The 22,508-nt window shown below is 38.0% G+C and overlaps 1 protein-coding gene across 3 annotated transcripts in view; it reads left to right on the top strand.

Moving 5' to 3' along the window:
* Window positions 1-21,104, top strand: part of FAM149B1 (family with sequence similarity 149 member B1) — a 50,162-nt gene extending 29,058 nt beyond the window's left edge. For 2 of the 3 annotated variants that reach the window (XM_005910139.3, XM_070364552.1), the window contains exons 7-14: window positions 2,337-2,524; window positions 11,177-11,301; window positions 12,816-12,922; window positions 15,551-15,775; window positions 17,150-17,273; window positions 17,511-17,636; window positions 19,372-19,450; window positions 20,624-21,104. In XM_005910139.3, coding sequence (XP_005910201.1) covers window positions 2,337-2,524; window positions 11,177-11,301; window positions 12,816-12,922; window positions 15,551-15,775; window positions 17,150-17,273; window positions 17,511-17,636; window positions 19,372-19,450; window positions 20,624-20,697 — 1,048 coding nt within the window. In that variant the 3' untranslated portion in view covers window positions 20,698-21,104. The remainder of the gene's footprint in view (window positions 1-2,336; window positions 2,525-11,176; window positions 11,302-12,815; window positions 12,923-15,550; window positions 15,776-17,149; window positions 17,274-17,510; window positions 17,637-19,371; window positions 19,451-20,623) is intronic. The other variant, XM_070364551.1, reaches the window with a different exon arrangement.
* Window positions 21,105-22,508: the final 1,404 nt, after the last annotated feature.

Below are 22,508 nucleotides of genomic sequence, written 5' to 3'. Positions count from 1 at the left end.
GAAGACAAACTGGCAAAAATATTTGCAGTTAATGCATGCACAGAGGCTTAATTTCCTTAACATGTATATCAATAAGGAAAAAATTAAGGACAAAACAAAGAACATGGCAGAGTTCACATTATAAGAAAATGGATCTGAAATATATGAAATGAAACTCAGTCTCATTCAGAGATGCAAATCAAAATTATCATGAGTACTCTTTTACCTGACAGACTATCAAAAGACAAAAGATAAAGAAATTTGATTATTCCTTGAATGAGAAAATAGGCATATTCTTTCACTACTGGAGAATTATACCACCTCTTTAAATTGAAATGCACATACCCTTTGACTCAATAATCTATTGATAGGAATCTACCCTACAAATAAGACACCTGTGTAGCCAAAGAACTACATACATACAGTCCCCAACTTAAGATGAGTTGACTTATGAATTCTGAATTTACAATGGTATAGAAGTGATACACATTGAATAGCAACTGTCCATTGGAATTTCTGTCTTTTCCTGGACTAGCTATATGCAGTACTCTCTCAGGATGCTGCGCAGTGGCAGCAAGCTGCAGCTCCCAGTCAGGCACACTACCATGAGGGTAAACAGCCAACACACTTAAGCCATTTTATACCCATCAACCACTGCTTTTCACTTTCAGTAGAGTATGAAATACATTACATGGGATATTTAACACTTTATTATAAAATAGGTTTTGTGTTAGATAATTTTGCCCAGCTGTATGCTAATTTGTCTTCTGAGCACATTTAAGGAAGCTAGGCTAAGCTATAATGTTCAACAGGTTAGGTATATTAAATGCATTTTTTACTTACATTTTTGTTAGTTTATTGGGCTGTAACCTAATATATAAGGAATATCTCTAGAAATATATTGTGGTATTGATTATAAAAGCAAAAAGTTAGTTGATCAACAGCTGCCTGGCTACATATATTATGGTATATCCAATGGAATACTCTGCAGTTATTTTTTTAAAGAGGCAGATTTATATATATATATTGATAAGGGATCATGGGCCAGGATACATTGATAATTGGATGAGCAAGGTGGAACATTCTCTGGACTCATGTATGTTTGCTTCTGGGAATGAGGACTGGGCTAGAGATATAGGAAACTTATTTTTCACTACATGTATACATTTCCTTCTAAGCAATTTGAATTTTCATCATATGGCTATGTTATCTCCTCTTAAAAGAAATATAAATTGAAATACAGTCAATACTATTCAGCTTCCCTGGTGGCTTAGATGGTAAAGAATCCGCCTACAATGCAGGAAACCTGGGTTTCATCCCTGGGTCAGGATCCCCTGGAGAAGGAAATGGCAACCCACTCCAGTACTCTTGCCTGGAGAATCCCATGGACAGAGGCGCCTGGCAAGCAATAGTCCATGGGGTCGCAGTTGGACTCGAGCAACTGACACACACACAGCCTCCTCCACCACTTAATGCCAGGCTAGCTCTTCCTTTGGAAAGGAGAAGCAAAGAGAGTCTGGCTGTCCTGCTCAAATCTTAGCATCCTTCTTTCCAGCCTAGTTTCCTATTTCATTCTTGAGTACTTTGTTACCCTAGGAGTAACTTTCACTGTTACCCAAGTCAGTTCCACAATTTGCTTTGTCTTAGTTTATACTGTCACAGATAAGCACATCTATCAGCCAGATTTTCTTCCCCTAGAAATCTATTTGTGCTATTGATACCCAGTGCCAGAGAAGAGATAGCCTTGCCTAACTGGGAGTTTCTGAATTTTAGATACAGATTCCAGAAGAGCCCGAGTAGCTTCCTATGCTGTTGGGTTTCTCTCTTTTTCCTTTACAATCAACTACCAAATGTTTATTTAGGTTAGTAAAAGTATACAATATAATAATCTATGTGGACTATTTCCCTGATGAATCACTGCCTCAAATAACTATGCAGCTAATCACAGTTACACCATTCAGTGTGTCACATTAATATAATCTAAATGTTATCCAATTACAAGAAAAAGATTATTTCTGTGTTCAAGTCATAGCTTGCTTGTTGCTCAACTGACAGTGCCATCTGTTTAAAGCTAAAAAAAAGTACAATGATTCTCACCCTTCTTTTTCTTGTTCTATTTTTTGCCAGAATATGGGGTGGAATGGGGGTAAAAAGGAAAATGCAGAGTCTCCTCTGTTAAAAACTTCCTTAGCTCACAAGAGAACTTAATATCTGTGCTACATATGTCAAGGGTTGGCGGGGGGGGGTCAGACTTAGCGGGGAGAAGCACAGATCACATTCCTAAGCAGCACAAAAGATAGTGGTGAACACTCAGTGAAGAAGAACCATGAAATCTTTCCCTCTTGTTTCTGTTACAGGGAAGAGGAGTTTCATGGAAAGAAATCAGAAGCAGCTACAGAGAAACAGAAATTAGGGTATCCGCCCATTGCTCCATTTTACTGCATGAAAGAGGATGTCCTTGCTTATGTGTTTGACGATGTGTGGAGCAAGGTCCTAAGCTGTATGGAGCAGCTGACACGTACTCACTGGGAGGGATTTGCTTCTGGTAAGGCTCTTTGTGAAAACAATATAAAAAAATAATTAAGACTTCCAAACCCTAACCAGTCTATTAGATTATATGCTTAATAGTACAAAAGAATCATATTTGTATTTCTTATAGAAACTAACAGATAGTTGGACAATATTTGGGAATGACTGGATGAGTAAAGAGGCCTAGTCTATGATGACTAGAGACTGAGCTTTCTTTTTGAATGTAATTATTTGTGAGAAAAAAAAAACATGTGCAAGTCACAAATACATTTTAAAAACCACTTTATTGAAGAAATGATTTACAATAAACTAGTAAAACTTAAAGTATATAATAAGTTGATTTATGTATATACAGCCATGAAACTATAATAGTCAATACAGTGAACATATCCATTACCCGCAAAAGTTCATGACCTTGTAATCCCTCCCTCCTACCCTTGCCCAACTCACTATCCTGAAGTGACAACTTACCTGCTTAAATGGAATCATGTTGTATTGACTCTTTTTTTTAATCATCTTCTTTCTCCCAGTATAAATCATTCTGAGAGTCATCCATGTGTCAATAATTTATTCCTTTTATTGCTGAGTAGTATTCCACTGTTCCATAACTCGTTTATCCATTTATTTGTTGTTGGATGTTTGGACTATTTTCATTTTTGGTCTATTAGTGCTTTTATGAACACTAGGGTACAAGACATACATTTTGACATATATTTCCTTTTTCTCTTGGGTAGATTTCTAGGAGTGGAACTGTCAGAGTATATGGTCAAATGTATATTTAATGTCTTAACAATTGTCTGCATTGGTTTTCTATGTTGCACAAAACATTAACACAAACTTAGCAGCTTCAAACAATACACATTTATTATCTCACAGATCTGTGAGTGAGAAGTCCAATAACAGCCAGCTAGTCCTTTACTTAAGATCTCACAGGGCTGTAATCAGGGTGTTGGTCAGAGCTGGTTCTCATGTTGCGGCTCATGTTTTTGGAAGCATCCAGTTTCTTGTAGCTGTAGTAGTCATGGTAGCTTACTTCTCCAAAGCTTTCTCAGTAAGAAAGACTGAGAGCTAATCTACTAGCAAGACAGAAGATTATGTAACATAATCAAGAGGGTGACATTCCATCACCTTTACCATCATCTATTGGTTTGAAGCAAGTCACAGGTCCTGCCCACCGTCCAAGGGAGGGGATTACACAAAGGTGTGAACACCCAGAGATGAGAATCATGGGCTGGCGGCGGGGGGCCACATTGGAATTTGTCCACTGCAGTCCTCCCACTGGCCACCAGTGAGTCATGTGCTCCCACATGCAAAGTACAGTCAACTGTCTTTAAAAGTTTCCAAGAGAATCATTCTTGGAATGACGGAGCCTCAGCTCCATAGATTTTTGAAATCAGGTAAGAATGAAGTTCCTGGATGTAATACAGGGCAAGTGAAGTTATTGGGGGCACAATTCATTTCTATTCTATAGCCCTGTGAAACTAAATACAAAGGTACATAAACATCTAACTATTTAATCCAGCCATTCTGTTCCTAGAGACAAATTATTGGTATTTGACCCCAACAAACCCAACATATAGTAGTGTGCCAGGAAAAGGATAACCATTATAGACACTCCAGTTAAAGGCTGGGGTGGGGAAGGGATCCCTAGCAATTCTGAAATCCACATGTGAAAATATTCGGGATTCCTTCATCAAGTTTCAAGGCCTGGAAATAATCCTCTTAGCTCTCTGGTCTCCCCTCTAAGCTCTTGATTTCACCCTCTGAGTCATCCTGTTAACATGAAAGGTATCATGTTCGTAGCTAAGTAATTTTATTAGGTTGTGTCCTGCCAGTAGAATTTGGGGGCCTGATAGCCTTCCTTTTTTTTGGTATCTTTTGCATCTAGAGAGATTGAGAATTCTCAAAATCATTGAGTCCTGTTTTCTTTATGTTTAATAGTTTTTCCCTCAATTTCTCTCATCTCATGTCTTATCATAAGCAGCAAGAAAAAAAATCAGGCTTCACCTTTAACACTTTGCTAGGAAATCTCCATAGCAATATAACTAAAATCATCACTTTGAAAGTTCAGCCTGTCCACATGACCATAAAAGACCATTTCACTAAACTTTGTCACAAAATAACAAGCATCTCCTTTCTTCCAGTTTCTAATATGTTCTCCCTTCTTCCAGTTTCTAGTATGTTCCTCATTTCCTTCTGAGCTTTCCCCTCCCTACAGCACCCTCCAAATCCAAATTTCTCCTAAGTCTATTCAAGGTAATTTGTGACTTCTCTATCATGCGTCTCAAAATTCTTCCAGCTTCTATCAATGAACAATCAAAAATGAAATTAAGGAAACAATTTATTTACCTATTATCAAAAAGAATAAAATACTTAGGAATAAACTGAACCAAGGAAGTATAGGACTTCTACACAGAATACTACAAAACACTGAAAGAAAATAGGTAAGGCCTAAAGAAAGCCGTCCTCAGTGATCAGTGCAAAGAAATAGAGGAAAACAATAGAATGGGAAAGACTAGAGATCTCTTCAAGAAAATTAGAGCTAACAAGGGAACATTTCATGAAAAGATGGGCACAATAAAGGACAGAAATGGTATGGACCTAACAGAAGCAGAAGGTATTAAGAAGAGGTGGCAAGAATACACAGAAGAACTGTACAAAAAAGATCTTCATGACTCAGATAACCATGATGATATGATCACTCACCTAGAGCCAGACATCCTGGAATGTGAAGTCAAGTGGGCCTTAAGGAAGCATCACTACAAACAAAGCTAGTGGAGGTGATGGAATTCCAGTTGAGCTATTTCCAGTCCTAAAAGATGATGCTGTGAAAGTGCTGCACTCAACTTGCCAACAAATCTGGAAAACTCAGCAGTGGCCATAGGACTGGAAAAGGTCAGTTTTCATTCCAATCCCAAAGAAAGGCAATGCCAAAGAATGCTCAAACTACGGCACAGTTGCACTCATCTCACATGCTAGCAAAGTAATGCTCAAAATTCTCCAAGCTAGGTTTCAACAGTTTGTGAACTGTGAACTTGCAGATGTTCAAGCTGGTTTTGGAAAAGTCAGAGGAACCAGAGACGAAATAGCCAAAATCAGTTGGATCATAGAAAAAGCAAGAGAATTCCAGAAAAACATCTGCTTTATTCACTACACCAAATCCTTTGACTGTGTGGATCACAACATACCGTGGAAATATGGGAATACCAGATGACCTGACCTGCCTCCTCAGAAATCTTAAGCAGGTCGAGAAGCAATAGTTAGAACCGGACGTGGAACAATGCACTGGTTCCAAATTAGGAAAGGAGTACATCAAGGCTGTCACCCTGCTTATTTAACTTATATGCAGAGTACATCATGTGAAATGCCAGGCTGGATGAAGCACAAGCTGGAATCAGGATTGCTGGGAGAAATATCAATAAACTCAGATATGCAGATAAAGGAGATCAGTCCTGGGTGTTCATTGGTAGGACTGATGTTGAAGCTGAAACTCCAGTACTTTGGCCACCTGATGCGAAGAGCTGACTCATTTGAAAAGACCCTGATGCTGGGAAACATTGAGGGCAGGAGGAGAAGGGGACGACAGAGGATGAGATGGTTGGATGGTATCACTGACTCAATGGACGTGGGTTTGGGTGAACTCCAGGAGTTGGTGATGGACAGGGAGGCCTGGCGTGCTGCGGATCATGGGGTCGCAAAGAGTCAGATACGACTGAGCCACTGCACAGAACTGAACTGATACAGATGATACCACCCTTACGGCAGAAAGAGAAGAAGAACTAAAGAGCCTCTTGATGAAAGAAGAGAGTGAAAAACCTGGCTTAAAACTCAACATTCAGAAAACTAATAAGATCACGGTATCTGGTCCCATCACTTCATGGCAAATAGATAGGGAAACAATGGAAACAGTGAGAGACTTTATTTTCTTGGGCTTCAGAATCACTGCAGATGGTGACTACAGCCATGAAATTAAAAGACGCTTGATTCTTGGAAGAAAAGCTATGACCAACCTCAACAGCATACTAAAAAGCAGAGACATTACTTTGCCAACAAAGGTCCATCTAGTCAAAGCTGTGGTTTTTCCAGTAGTCATGTATGGATTTGAGAGTTGGACTATAAAGAAAGCTGAGTGCCGAAGAATTGATGCTTCTGAACTGTGGTTTGGAGAAGACTCTTGAGAGTCCTTTGGACTGCATGGAGATCCAACCAGTCAGTCCTAAAGGAAATCAGTCCTGAATATTCATTGGAAGGACTGATGCTGAAGCTGAAACTCCAATATTTTGGCCACCTGATGCAAAGAACTGACTCACTGGAAAAGACCCTGATGCTGGGAAAGGGTGAAGGTGGGAAGAGAAGGGGACAACAGAGGATGAGATGGTTGAATGGCATCACTAACTTGATGGACATGAGTTTGAGTAAGCTCCAGGAGTTGCTGATGGACAGGGAAGCCTGGCATGCTGCAGTCTGTGGGGTCGCAAAGAGTCGGACACAACTGAGTGACTGAACTGAACTGAAAGAAATGGAAGGGGTTTCCTAGGCAGTGCGGTGGTAAAGAATCTGCCTGCCAATGCAGGAGACGCAAGAGATGCAGGTTCGATTCCTGGGTCTGGAAGATCCCCTGGAGTAGGAAATGGCAACCCACTCCAGTATTCCTGTGTAGAAAATTCCATGGACAGAGGAGCTTGGCAGCCTACAGTCCACGGGGTTGCAAAGAGTTGGACTTGACTGAGTGACTGGGCACACACACACACAAATGGAAAGACAGGCTCTGCTTATGTATCGGAAGACGTAGTATTGTTAAGATGGCTGCTGCTGCTACTACTAAGTCTCTTCAGTTGTGTCCGACTCTGTGCGACCCCACAGACGGCAGCCCACCAGGCTCCCCAGTCCATGGGATTCTCCAGGCAAGAACACTGGAGTGGGTTGCCATTTCCTTCTCCAATGCGTGAAAGTGAAGTCGCTCAGTCGTGCCTGACTCTTCGTGACCCCATGGACTGCAGCCCACCAGGCTCTTCCATCCGTGGGCTTCTCCAGGGAGTCTCCCTGAATATATCTACAGCCTGAGTGCAACTTTATCAAAATTCCAGCTGCCTTTTTTAAAAGGCAGAGATAATTCATATAGAAATGCAAGATATCCTGAATATCCAAAACAATATTGAAAAAGAACAAATTTGGAGGATTCATACTTCTTGATTTTAAAAGATAATACAAAGCTACAGTGATCAAAACAGTGTAGTACTGGCATAAGAACATATATTGATCCATGGAATAGAATAAAAAGTCCATAAATAAACCCACACATCTATGGTCAATTGATTTTCAACAAGGGAGCCAAGCCTATGGGGGAAGAAGAGTCTCTTTAAGAAATGATGCTGGCAGGGAACATAGCCAATATTTTATCATAACTATAAATGGAGTATAACCTTTTAAAATTGTAAACCACTATGTTGTACACCTGAAACTTACTGAATATTGTAAATCAACTCTGTCAATCAAAAAAAAAAATTCAGATGGGGAAAAAAAAGGAAATGGTGCTGGGACAACTGCAAAAGAATGAAGTTGGACCGTTACTTCACATCATACAAAAAATATCAACTCAAAATGGACCAAAGGAACACACTTCAGAGCTACATAAAACTTAGGAGAAAACATTGGAGTAAATCTCAATGAGCTTGGATTTGGCAGCTGATTCTTAGATGTCATCTGACACCAAGACCACATATAACCAAAGAAAAAACAGATAAATTGGATTTCATCAAAATAAAATACTTTAGGGTGTATCAAGGGACATTATCAAGAAAGTGAAAAGACAGCCTACAAAATGGGAGGAAATCTATGTAAACCATAGACCTAATAAGAATCTAGTATCCACAATATATAAAGAACTACAACCCAGAAACAAAAGAAAAAACAATCCAATTAATCAGCAAATAACTCAAAGAGCAATTTCTCCAAAGAAGATATACAACTAGCCAATAAGTACATGAAAAGATGTTCAAAATCATTATTCATTAGGGGAATCAAATAACCAAAACCACAATGAGACACCACTTCATACCCACTAGTGCGGCTGTATTAAAGATTAAAAAAGGACAGTAACAAGTATTGATGAGGATGTGAAATTGGAATGCTCGTAAATTAATGGTGGGAATGCAAAGTGGTACAGTCACTATGGAACCAGTTTGGCAGTTCCTCAAAAAGTTAAATTACCATATGACCCAGCAATTCTGCTCAAAGGTATATAACCTAGAGAAGTGAAATATAGCCACACAAAAGCCTTGCATGAATGCTGACAGCAGCATTATTCATAAGAGTCAAAAAAGTGGAAGCAACCTAAACATCCATCAACTGATGGATAAACAAATGGTTTATCCATGTGTTATGGACTGAATTGTGTTCCCCTTAAAATCCAAAAGGCCTAACAACCAATGTGGTTATGTTTGGTGATATGGCCTTTAGAGAGATAATTAAGGTTAAATGAGGTCGGAATGGTGAGACCCTAATCCTATAGGGTTGGTATCCTTAAGGAAAGGAAGAGACATGAGAGTTCTTTCTATGCATGCAAAGAGCAAAGGTCATGCAAAGACAAAGCGAAAAGGCAACTGTGCCTAGGAGCCAGGAATAGAGGTCACACTATAAACCAACCCCAACAGTACCTTGATCATGGACTTTGAGGCTCCAGAACTGTGAGAAAATTAATTTCTGTTGTTTAAGCCACCCAGTCTCTGGTATTTAATGGCAGCCCAAGTAACTAATACTTCATGCACAACGTTTCAAATATGCCAAACACCACTTATTTTTCTGTGTATCCATAAATTAAGGTTATTGTGAAACTTAAAGTTTGAAAAAAAGAAGAAAGTAATTTTAAAATGGAGCTAGAGGATCTCTGACTGGTTTAGTGGGTTGACTGAAATGTCCTAAAATAGGGGTCAGCAAAGTTTGTGTATAAAGAACCAGGCAGTAAATATTTTAGCCTTTGCCAGCCATCCAATCTATTGCAACTACTTAACTCTGTCCTTGAAAGCAGCCATAAACAATATGTATGCAAGTGGATATACATGTGACACTATTATACACTCAGTATATATCTTCTCCAGAGACATGTAATTACCGCTGCCACAAAAACTGGCAGTGGTAATGGGTATGAAGTTTCACTAGTCACGTGGCTATTTAAATTTTTAATTAATTACAATTAGGTAATTTTAAAATTCCATTCTCAATCACACTAAATTTTTTTAAATTGAAGTATAGTTGATTTACAATGGTTGTGTTAATTACTGTTGTACAGCAGTGATTCAGTCATCCATATATACATAATATTCTTCTCCATTATGGTTTACTATAGGATACCGAATATAGTTCTGTGCTATACAGTAGGACCTTGTTTTTTTTAATCCATTCGATAAAAGCCTACATGTGCTAACCCCAGTCTACCACTCCATCCTTCCTTCATCCTCCTCCCCCTTAGAAACCAGTCTATTCTCTATGTCCATAATTTTTTGTTTCACAAATAGGTTTGTGTCATATTTTAGATTCTACAAATGATATCATGTGATATTTGCCTTTCTTTGACTTACTTCACTTAGTGTAATAATCTCACTGCATCCATGTTTTTGCAAATGGCATTATTCCATTCTTTTATGGCTGAGTAGTATTCCATATATATATATATACACACACACACACACACACACACATCTTTATCCATTCATCTGTCAGTGGACATTTAGGTTGTTTCCATGTATTGGCTCTTGTGGTGCTATGGACACTGGGGTACATGCATCTTTCTGAATTATAGTTTTGTCCAGGTATATGCCCAGGAATGGGATTGCTGGATCATACAGTAACTCTATTTTTAGTTTTCTAAGGAACCTCCATACTGTTTTCTACAGTGGCTACACGAGCTTATATTCCCACTAGAAGTGTAGGAGGGTTCCCTTTTTTCTGAACTTTCTTTAGCATGTGTTATTTGTATACTTTTTAATGATGGCTATTCTGACTCATGTGAGTTGGTACCTCACTGTTTTGATTTGCATTTCTTCTAATAATTAGCAGTGTTGAGCATCTGTTCTTGTGCCCATTGGCCATCTGTATGTCTTCTTTGAAGAAATATATACTTAGGTCTTCTGCCAGGGTTGGATCCCTTTTGGATAGGGTTGTTTTTTGTTGAGCTATATGAGCTGTTTGTATATTTAGGAAATTAAGTCATGTCATTTGCGAACACTTATTCTCATTCTGCAGGTTGTCTTTTCGTTTTGTTTATGGTTTCTTTTACTCTGCAATAACTTGTAAGTTTTACTAGGCCCCACACTAGCCAAATTTTAAATCCTCTATAGCCACATGTGGCTGGAGGCCACTATCATGGAGAGTGCATATGTAGAATATTTCCTTCAATCTCCAAATGTCCCATTAGATAGCTTTGCTCTAATAATCTTTGCTTTTCATTCTTCCAGGAACCAACAGGCATCACCAGCCTGAGAAACCACTTTAAAATAAATTCATGGTTTAAAGGGTTTTTTGGAACCATGCAGGTGGTGTGAAACTGGGTTATAAAGATTAGTGAAGCCTAGCTTGAGATTATGAATTCTCAGGGGAGATTTTTTTTCACAGTACTGTTGCTGTGGGTCTGAAGATATCCATGGATAATAGATTCTATTCCTTTGCTCAGATGATGAGAGTAATGTTGCAATCACCAGACCAGCTTCACAAAGCCCCTGTGTGCTGAGTGAACTACAGCCTTTGGTCTTACCTCGAGTGCCACAGTCTAAGGTGCTGTCTGTCACCTCAAATCCGGTAAGTCCCACAGGGGAATGAACAGGAGAGCCTAGGCCTGTTCTTATAGAGAAGTCTGCTCAGTTATTTGCCTTAATTGTATCACTATGACTTTTTTTTCCAGTAAACTTATGTGTTTTCATAGTAATCCAGCGATTCCTTGCAAAAGTTTCATTTTGAAAAAACAGCAAGTTAGAGTTGATAAGTAATTTTCAGCTCTTTTGAAAAGGTATCTATAAGCTGTGCAATTGAGATTCGATTATATGGTCAGCTCCAGGCAGCTTTGGGAAGAATGAAATATATAATGAAATGAGGGGCCAATGTCAGATTTTCTATGGCCTTAACATTATATCTTTTGAATTTCTTTTTGACTTCTTCCCTCTTTTTTTCTGTTATCTTGACCTACCTGGTTTTTATTTTTTATATTTGAATCTGTTGACTTTTTTGCTTTTGGAGGTTTAGCAATCATTACCCAGGTGTAAAAGGCAAACCAAAGGGAAGAGAAAATGGTTTCAAAAACGTCTTAAGCATATAAAGATGGCCATTTCTTGCAGGTTGATGAGCCTGATCTAGTGTTTGCTTTGTTGGTATACTGGCCAGATATTGTGCAGCTATATTTTTTAAATGGTTATTTAAAAGTAAATTCAGCTTGTACATAACTATACTATACATACCTGTAACTTATACTGTACATCAATTATACTTCAATTAAAAAATAAACTCAGTAAGGCCCATATCTTATCACACTGGAGGATGACCCAGGTAATCTAATATTCCTGTGACAGTAATAAAATACTTCTATATGTCAAACTGGTCTGCTTATGGTTTAAGTAGCCCAAGCTCTGAAAAGTTAACATACACGTTTCTAGTTGTTGATGACCAAAGGAAGGAGAAGCAATAATCCAAATATTCTAGAGAGAAAGTAGGAGAAAAATGCCTACTTGGGAGAGGAGGAGCTAACCAGAAACGGCCCTGAACTGATTACCTAAGAGAGAAAATAAACAGGACACTAAGGTGGCAGTGGCAGTCCATGTAAGACTAAATCCTGCCAACATTAGAACAAATAAGCTTAACTCCTTCTAATAGTCTTCAGATTTGAGCTTATTATTGAGAGCTGACTGCTCCAGGTGTAGCAGAGAAAGCATTAGCAGAGCACAGGATTATGTGATGGTAAAAGAGATTATATACTAGAGTTTACCCTTATTCTTCCCATTTTTGTTCCATGTTGTTTTTTCTAATGTAATGTAAATAATAATAAAGGTTCTCTTTCCCCTATGAGACTGGCTATTAATTGCTTTCACATAAGTTGATCAGGCTTCCCCATTCAGAAATGAAGAGGGTGATTCTGATCTTGTCATCTTAACAGTGGACTTGGGGCCCCAGCTGGGATACTGGCCAAGATACTACAAAAGTTAAGGCATGGGAGAAAAAAATATATAAATGATCTAATTTGGAAATATTAACTTTTGGCAAAGTTGGGAAACTAAGCTGGTATCTTCACCAACCAATGAGAAACATCTTCTTTTGACATGTAGATGAGTCTCTGTCAAGCAGCAAGTGGTCATCAGCCAAATGTGAATGGTCTCTTGGTTCATGGGATGCCTCTACAGCCAAGAAATCTCTCTCTAATGGACAAGCTCCTGTAAGAAGTATAAAATTTTAGACTATAGAGTTTAAGTAGATCACTAAAAAATAAAAGGAAAGCAAAGTCAAGTCAATCAACATGCATGTATTGAGTACCTACCAAGCAACCAGAGATATGTGGGGAGTAAAAACATATAAGGAAAATGGTCTCCAACTTCAAGGAGCTGATAAAATAAGTGGTGAGAAGACACACAACTAAAAAGAGACCTAACCATATAGGGCATTCCTGTGGCTGAGTACCAAGTGTGTGTACTTCAAGTGAGTGAACACTATGGCAGTCCCCAAAGAAGGGAAGCATTTTGGTGGGAAGTTCAGGTTTTAAATGTGTCCTTGTAAGATGGAAGTTTGGATAAGCAGAGAAGAGTAGCAAGGCTATTCTAGATATGAAAAATGATGTGGGGAAAGGTTTGGAGACAGGAAAATACAAATATTTAGAAGAGAAAGCAGATCGTTTTTTGCTATAGTAGAATAGGAGGCAATAGGTTAGAACTTCAATGTTCTGATCAAAAGACCACTGGTGTGATTAGTGGGAAAGCAGAGACTGGAATTAAAGAACTTTGGAACCAGACAGTGGAGGGTTTTGAATGTCTTGTTTCTGAGATCCATTCATGTTGCATGTGATTCTCTTTTACTGCCAACTGCTGCTGCTGCTAAGTCGCTTCAGTCGTGTCCGACTCTGTGCGACCCCATAGACGGCAGCCCACCAGGCTCCCCCATCCCTGGGATTCTCCAGGCAAGAACACTGGAGTGGGTTGCCATTTCCTTCTCCAATGCATGAAAGTGAAAAGTGAAAGTGAAGTCGCTCAGTCGTGTCTGACTCTTAGCGACCCCATGGACTGCAGCCTACCAGGCTCCTCCATCCATGGGATTTTCCAGGCAAGAGTACTGCAGTGGGGTGCCATTGCCTTCTCCTTTACTGCCAACTAGTATTCTAATAATATACCACAACTTATTTATCCATTCTTCTGTTAATGAACACAGGCTGTTTTTTAGGTTGGGGCTGTTATATATAAAAGGCACTATACATATTCTTGTACTGGTCTTTTTTGTGGACATATGGTCTCATTTATCAATATACAGAAATGAAAGGATATGTTTAATCTTATAATAAACTTTCATAAAATTTTTTCAAAAGAATTGTACCATTTTACATTCCCACCCAGCAGTGTATGAGTCAGCTTTGGAGAACATCAAATCAGGAATTTGAAAGATTTCATAGCAGTAGAACATAGATTGGATTAAAGAAGGAGGAACTAAAGGTAAAGGAATCTAATGCAGGAATTCAGGCAGCTATGGGTCTGTTCTCAAGATGTAGCCAAGACTAAAAAAGTAATAAAATAGTTGAAGAGTTATCATAAAAGAAATCAGATTCTATAAAAAACAGGAATAAAGGTGAACTCAGATTTCAAGCTCAAGGGAAGATGGTTTGGGGACAGGGGAGATGAGTGTAGGGTCTGTTGAGTTTACGATGATGGGCTGTATAGAAGAGGTCAGATTTGGAGACTGATCTAGAAGTGTGGAGGTGATAAATCCACTTACAAGTGAGTAGTCCAGAGGAAAAATAAAGATAAATGAAGAGCAGCTAAGGCCTAAACTCCTATAATTAGAAAGCAGGTAGGCTGTGTAAACAAAAGGCTTAAGTGAATGGTTAGGGAGGCAAGACGAGAAATATCTCTTACAAGTAATGCTCAAGGTTTAGCCCTATTCTGTGATGGGCGTTTTTCCTTTAAAGTTCTCCAAACTCTGAGGCATAGTTTGTGCTAGAGGATACCAAAGTGGCCTGAAAGCTTGAAGAACGTGATGAAAGCCAAAGCCTGTGGCAGAGTGTTATTCTTCCACTTTCCCTCCATATCACAGCGTAAATACTATCTCTTAGGTGCCTTACAATAAAATCAAACGGTCTCTCATCTGCTTAAAACACAAAAATGAAGCACCTGAATCTGTGGGGCAGAGTTTAAGCTACTGAACTGTTGAATATGGTATTTTATTTACAGAGGACTTACAAAAGAGTATTGTATTTCACAGTTGTTTACGCAAATGGAGATCTACTGACCTGGGCTGCACAAGGCTCTGAACCCTTTTCCTGTTCCCAGCTTTTTCTAAGGAACCCCTACCCCTGTGGGCTTTAACTAGCTCAGCATTTTAATCTCTGCAGTGGAAGCACACTAGTGCCACACCACTACTAAGCAGCAATACTGGCCCTTCAACTAAGTCTTTCTGATGACATGCCTTCAGCAAAAAGAAAGCCTCCAGCATGGTAGGAAGCTCATTCCCTGAGGTAAACTTCTGGGAAGCACTTTGGAGTAGCTACACTGCAGGTTAGCCTTTACCAGTAACTGAAGAAGTGACTCTGATGGCAGGTGAATAAAGTACTTGCTTTCCCAAGTCTCCATTGTAGTAAATCATGTGTAAGACTGAAATGATGTCCTTCTTTCAGGTACACATTCTCATTCCTGAGATAGATTATATGACATCTAAAACTAGGTTATTTATTGATTGTTTTCTCTTTTTGCCTTTCTCTCCCTTGAATGTACTTGAAAGTTTAAGGCTTTTTACCCTTTGAGTTCTGTCTCCCTGTACAGAGCAGTCTTGATCTCACTGTGGGTTTCTGATATTTGGCCACTAGAGATCTTGATGACAAGCTACTTATGAGACCTGGGTCCAGTACCATCTTTTCAACTCGAAATTGGCCAAATCGAGCCCTGAAGCTTAGTACATCATTTCTGTCATATACAGTGCAGTCCGCCAGGAGACGCAACCCCCCACCACGTACCCTTCATCCCATCAGCACAAGCCATTCACGCGCTGGAACACCAAGACTTATGGACGAAATACGCAGAGGATCCCGAGTGTAGGTTTCAAAAGCAGAATTTCTGGAATCTGTGGTAAAACTAATGAAGAATTTTACATATAGAATGAATTTAAAGATAAGATTGAAATATATGCCTAGGCAGTAATCACTACATATTCTTATGATGAGTTGTACACTGGTTTAAATCTAATACAGAAGAAAATGGAGTTATATTTGAATAAAATATATACTTATCTTCTGATTATACTTATCTTCCTTCTGATTTAGCTAAACATATTTCCACAAATAAAATGTTGGCTAGAATATTCCAACAGAACTCATCAAAGGAATAGAAGACATTCTATATATATTTTTATTAAAACATTTTCCTTAGTGGGAACATGCTCATAAAATTCTTCCCCCAAATGATGATTAAATCTCCTTTAATATTTTTCCATACCAATAGGATTTACTTATTTCACTGACAATGAAAACTTTGTAAATCTCAGATAAGTAGTTGCCTGTACACCAGGGAAAAAATGTCCCTTGGCACATCTTAGGAAATAAAAGTAAACATGTCCTCTTCCCTTTTCCCACCTCATTGTGCAAAAGACTCCAAGTTTTTAAAATAAAATCCTTCCATTAGTTGTTAATTTAAAAAACATGTTACGAGGGTTGATTTCTAAGACTATGATCAAGGGTAGGAATTAATAACACCATAACTGAATTCAGCGTTTTGAATTCAGCCTCTGAATGAAGCATATGTCACTATACTTCTCTCCCAACATTTCTTAATTTTGACTTTATTGGTATATGATCTATACCAATCTATACATTCACTTGGGTATGAGTGGTTTTGATGTAAAATTAATCTCTCATCCCTCTGACAATGCTTTTTTTCCCGACGTGGAAAAATAAGGTGCTTTGTTTTTTTCTGGGATGTGAAAAGTATCATTCAGCTTTAATTACTGTCTTGGGCATGAGTAATATTGTAACTGCTCCAAATCCTTTGGAAGGAAATAAAGTTTAGGATCCGTACCTGGGAATTATAATTTTTAGTGGAAAGGACAACCAGAAGGCCCAGAACTGTGAGTTTCATCAGATGCGAAATTACAAATCTATGAATTTGTCAGAAAAAATACAACTCAGGATAGGGAAAATTGTTTTATTCCAGTTCTTTGTGGGACAAAGAATCAAATTCTGCTGTGCACTCAGGATGATGTTTCAACAAAAAATAAGAAAATACTGTGAAGAAAGCCCAAAATTTTCATTCTTCAAAATCCTTTGAGATCGCTTCATTTATAAGTGTAGGCAGCTTAAAGCTTTCTGTGCATGATATTAAACTCATCTGTTCAATGTATTTGATTCTAACCAATTTGTTTATATTATAATTTTATGCTTTCATATCTTGGTTTTTGCTGGTGGGATCTGCAGCCCTGTGGCGGCCGACTCGCTCTCCTCTCCCTCACCACTGCCGCTGAGTCGAAATAATCTGCTGCCACCTATTGGGACAGCTGAAGCAGAACACTTGAGCACGGTGGGGCCACAAAGGCAAACGGTATGTCTCCTTCCTATTGCCTTTCCAATGTTTATAAAACCTCATAGTCAGTAATTCTGCAGGATCTGTGCTCTGGTCTTGACTTCTGTATTTTGTCAAAAGTACAAACTGAATTCTAATTTGACAATGGAATTGGAGCTGCTTGGCCTGCAATTACCATACCTGTTAGGGCTGATACTGGACACGCACAGCTCCACTATAAATTAACTGTTTCTGTAATTCTTATCCCTTCTGCAGAAAACCCATAGCGATTCCAGTCGAGCTCGAAGTGCTGTGGTGGATGAGCCTAACCATCAGCAGCCCCAGGAGAAGCTCCTGCTACCTGACTTCTTCTCCAGGCCCAATACAACTCAGTCATTTTTGGTAGTGACATACTTCCTCTATTGTCTGATAGCTGAGGAAATGGGAAAAAAAACTAGTTTGGCAGGCTTAAAGCTTTATATGGTGACTTAATCAACTCTAAGAGTAAAAGCTGAGGTTCTAATAAAAATAGTGTTTTACATTTTAAGTATATTTGTTGAAACTCTAACTGCTCTCTGCCACTCATTATTTTAACTTGTAAAAATAAGGTAAAAAGCCTTATATATAAATAGCAAATTCTAAGCAATTTAAAATTTAGATACTTCTGAGAATAAGCAAAAAAACGTTAAACCCCAGTGCGTATCAGATTAGCATTACCTTCATTCTTTTAACATTGCTCTGAGGGAATTAAAAAGTGGTAAGAGATTATGTTGTGGGCTGGTGGATGAGCAAGTTAAGACTTTCATAGTTTTGTTAACTGGTGTTTGAAATGCTAACACTGTCACCACTAAATGTACATTTACTAGCCTTTTTACTTTTAAACATCAGAAACAACCTGACTGGGAGACTAGAGGTCATGCACTGACCTTGCCCCAAACTACAAGCCAGGAGCTCAGCCCCATGGCATTTGCTTTGTACAAGAGGGCTTGGAAAGCTCAGAGTGACTGAGGCACACTTATGGCCCAAGAACCAAGCACCCACATCCTAAACCAGTTTTCAAGACAGTGGTGTTTGCAACCCACTTATCTCAACTCATAATCCTTAAACTGTATCAGCCTAAAGCACCATATGATCTTTTTCCTCCATTAGAAGAGGGGTGAGAATAAATGAATGGGACATTGTACTGCTTCCTAGGGCTGCCGTTAACAAACTACCACAAACTGGGTGGCTTAAGACGATGTAAATCTATTCTCTCAGTTCCAGAGTCTGTTAAGTCCAAAATCAAGGTATCAGCAGAGCTACGTTCCCACTGCAGGCTCTAGGGAAGAATCTTTTCTTGCCTCTATTCTAGTTCATGAGGTGTTCAGCTTAACTGACTGTTTTTGTAAATAAAGTTTTCTTAGAGCAGAGCCACCATTTGTACTTTCTGTGGCTGCTTTCCTAGTTCCAGTGACAGTATGTTCCACAAAACCTGAAATGTTTACTATCTGGTCCTCTATTAAAAAAAAAAAAAAAGTTTGCTGACCATTGATAGAAAACATGGGGCTTCATCAGGAGAGGAAAAAAAAAACCCTCAAATCTCTTATTCCAATGCTGACAAGAAACTGAGATGTTTTTTATTCCAGAAGTATCAGCAAAACGGCATTGACAGCTCTTTTTTTAGTATCTGCATGTGGATATTTTAGTTGTATCTTAAAACCTTTAAATCCCTTAAAGCAGTTTTGAAATGTTTGAGTCCCATATTGAGAGTCACATTTTAAGCATGGAGGTCGTTCTGTTCTGTTGTTTTAAACAGTTAGCAGGCAATGGAAATCAGACTCAAATTCCCTTGAGAGCCAATTATGAGTACTTAGAAATATTAAACCATATGGATTATTTATAAATGCTAAGATTTTCTTAAAGGCATATTAATAAAGTTGCAGAACTTGCAATTTTTACAAGTTAACAATCATTCTGTGGGCTGCTGGCTTGGGATTTTTAACTTGGAATGTTAAGTGTATATTCAGCCAACTGTCCCTCAGACTGACAGATGATGCCAATTACATTGCTGTCCGACTTTCCCTTGTAAAACAACTAACACATTATCCTCTGGAAGAAGTCACACTGTAAGCAGTGACTCATCTTCTCTCTTTTTCAGCCAGATACGCAGTATCGTCGTGTGTGTGCTGCTGAGTATCCTCACCAGGCCCGACCTGGTAGGGGATCTGCAGGGACAGGTGGGGTCATGGCTCTTATTTTACTACAGTCTTGTTAAGATCTTGCTTTTTTCCCATGCTTATTATTTTTTCTTCCTCCAGATTTTATATTTTGTTTTCCTACATCTTTGTAAATCATCTCAAATTCATTTTGGAATATAGGATATAGTAATAAAAAGAAAAATAAGAGAACTCTAACTGCTCAAAACCAAGAAGTTCCAGATCTGTTTTCTCATATATAAATTTTCCTCTTGCCATTCTGGCAGAGTAAACAATGCTTTTTTTTTTAATATAAACAAATTAAGCCAAATAAATCATTTTCATAACATTCAAACACTGCATGGATTTTATTATGTAGGCAAAAACCTGTATTGCTATGGATTAAACTGCTCTAAGTTTTCTTAGAGCAGAGCCACCACATTCATTCAATTTAGTTAAACTGCTAGGCCAAGGTAAGAAAAGAAATTCACAATGTCAAGACATGAGGAGTCTGATTCCATCCCATTAACTTTTTTGTCTTCTAAGTTATATTCTATAGTTTCTATTTTCATAGGAGTGATAGGAGGAAATTTAAGAACATCTTAATTCTTCCTATAATGGTCTTCTCACCATCAGGGTCATTTTTTCCTTATGTTATAGGTGAAATTTAGAATTACCAGGCAGTTGAAATGTTTCCTGTTAATAATCAGATTAATTAGCAAGTATGTTAAAGTATGTTAAAAAGTAATCTGCCTGAAATCATCTCTGTAGTTCAAGTGAATTCTCTTAGTTCAGGTTCCTAGCAGCAACATTTAGTAGTCTATGCCGTCAGCAGATTCTGTTCTTGGATCAGTCCTCAGGGAAGCACTACTGCCTCTGAGCTACAGTTACTACATCTGGCCATGCTGATGGTCAAGTATAACTAGTATAATGTTTAGCTAAGTGAAACACATTTTATTCCTTTTCAATTAGTGACTATTTTCTAAAATTAGGTTACTACATCACATCTTACATAGATTTTGTTTGTTTTTACATGATAAAATATGCAAACACGATTTTCACTGCTTTAGTAAATATAAACTTTACTACTTAGTCACAGTCTCCAAATTTAAAGTCTAATAACTGGAGCAAAAAAAGTCTGTACATAGGAGCTCAAGACGATCAAATCTAGAATGTCTATTCATGTTACTCTACGATGTTATCTTTGTCTCTCAGGTCCTCAGTTACATGGATCTACAAAATCTCAAAACAGAAGTGGACCAATCTCTAGAACCAGGCAGGGACCATAGCACGAATGAGGAGAACTTGCTTCGGGCTACAGGGAACACATGGGAAGATTTCACAAACCAATGTTCAGTCATCTCATGATGCAGACCTTGTATACAAGAGACAACCTGAAACCATCTTTGTGAATTATTTTGGTACAACAGACTGAGAACAGTATCAGCCAAAGATTACATGGGTACTGTTTCTATCTCCAGTTACTGTCTTCTGTTCAGCATAAGTTAATCACTTCACTGGACAGTAAAGTTTGTAGCCAAAGATGTAACAAATGAATAATTTCCTCCAAATCACTGTTCATGTTGTCTGTTAACAATGATCAGTTCAATTACTACAGCATTCTATCAGACTACGTGTACACAAAATGTAGCAAATCATTTGATAACATTATTATTGGCTTAATTACTTGTGTTAATTTATTTTAACATTATTGTGTTAATTTCTGGAGAGGTGTACTCACTTTTAAGTCATTTTTAGGAGACAGTTCCTTAAAAAACAGATGTGATTCCTAAATTTTTCTCTTAGATGTCCAAATCCACAGGCAGATATATATGGCAGGGATGAATAACTAAAAACATAAATGTTGAGCACTGGTATAAAGTAATCCATGTAATAAATAATGAATGTTTTTTTCCCCCAGGTAGGACAATTCAGCCTTACAACAGCTGCCTGACATCAGGTTACACTTGTTTTCTTCTCAAAGTACTTTGGTGGTCATTTCCTACCCACCCCCTCAAACCCCTGCTGCCCCAAATATCACACCTGCCTTGCTAGATTTTCTCCTGCAGGTCTAAGAAAAGCAATTTAAAAATTTATAGAATCTTTCTGTTAGTGAGCCAGCAAGACACAACTTCTGAAAATTCCTGAAACCCTGCTGTTCTGTCTACTATAAACATATACTAGAGCAAAGGAAGAGAACTTTGACATTCTTCTGATTTTCTGATTTGATATTCTTCTGATTTTCACATGGACCTTTCCCAAGTGCACTCATGAATGCAGCAATGGTTTTAACTATGGCTTAAACTTATTTAATTTCGTTGAATTTTAATTCTGATGATCATATTGGTTTTAGATCTTCTATTAATCTTCAGAGTTGATAAATTCAAATGATCATCAATTGGGATAATTTTATTGTTTCAAAGTGTTCTAATACTATCATATGAAGACAGATACAGCAGACAACCTGCATTAAACTGTATTTTTAATACAATTAAGAGTATTTTTTAACCTATTTGTAATCACAAACTGAAAACATGTCTTACGCTTACCTCAGATAAATTATGTACATGAATCTCAGTAACAGGAGGCTTGTTTTACGCATATGGTATTGAATATATTAGCTTACAAATCAGAGATTTTAAGTTGAACAATCTCTAAAAAATTTTCATATATTCTAATGAACTCCTACCAATTCTACTAAATATAAATGAAAATCTCTGTACTATTCTCACAAATCAATACCATAAGTACATGATAACAAACCACTGGATCAAGACAGCTTGCCTTTCAAGGTCAGAATTAACAAGTCATTTAGCCTCACCTTTTTATAGATGAGGAAACAAGTTCTGACAAGCTCAGTAACCTGACTCTAAGGACATTCAGCAGTTACAGAGGATTACAGCATCTCTTTATGGAACTTAAACCAGACTATCTGCTACAATGCTGGCTAGAACTACTTTTCTTCTCTCCTTTATCCTAGGCACCATTCATATATTTAATAAATCATCTTTTAAATGATCATATTGGGATCACTTAAAAAGCCCTGGGAACTTAACAGTCATCTTTCACTTGATTATTTAATCAAGTGCTTGATTTACAA

Source organism: Bos mutus, chromosome 28 (genome assembly GCF_027580195.1).
Source record: "Bos mutus isolate GX-2022 chromosome 28, NWIPB_WYAK_1.1, whole genome shotgun sequence".
Classification (NCBI taxonomy): domain Eukaryota; kingdom Metazoa; phylum Chordata; class Mammalia; order Artiodactyla; family Bovidae; genus Bos; species Bos mutus.
This window is presented reverse-complemented; position numbering and strand designations above follow the sequence as displayed.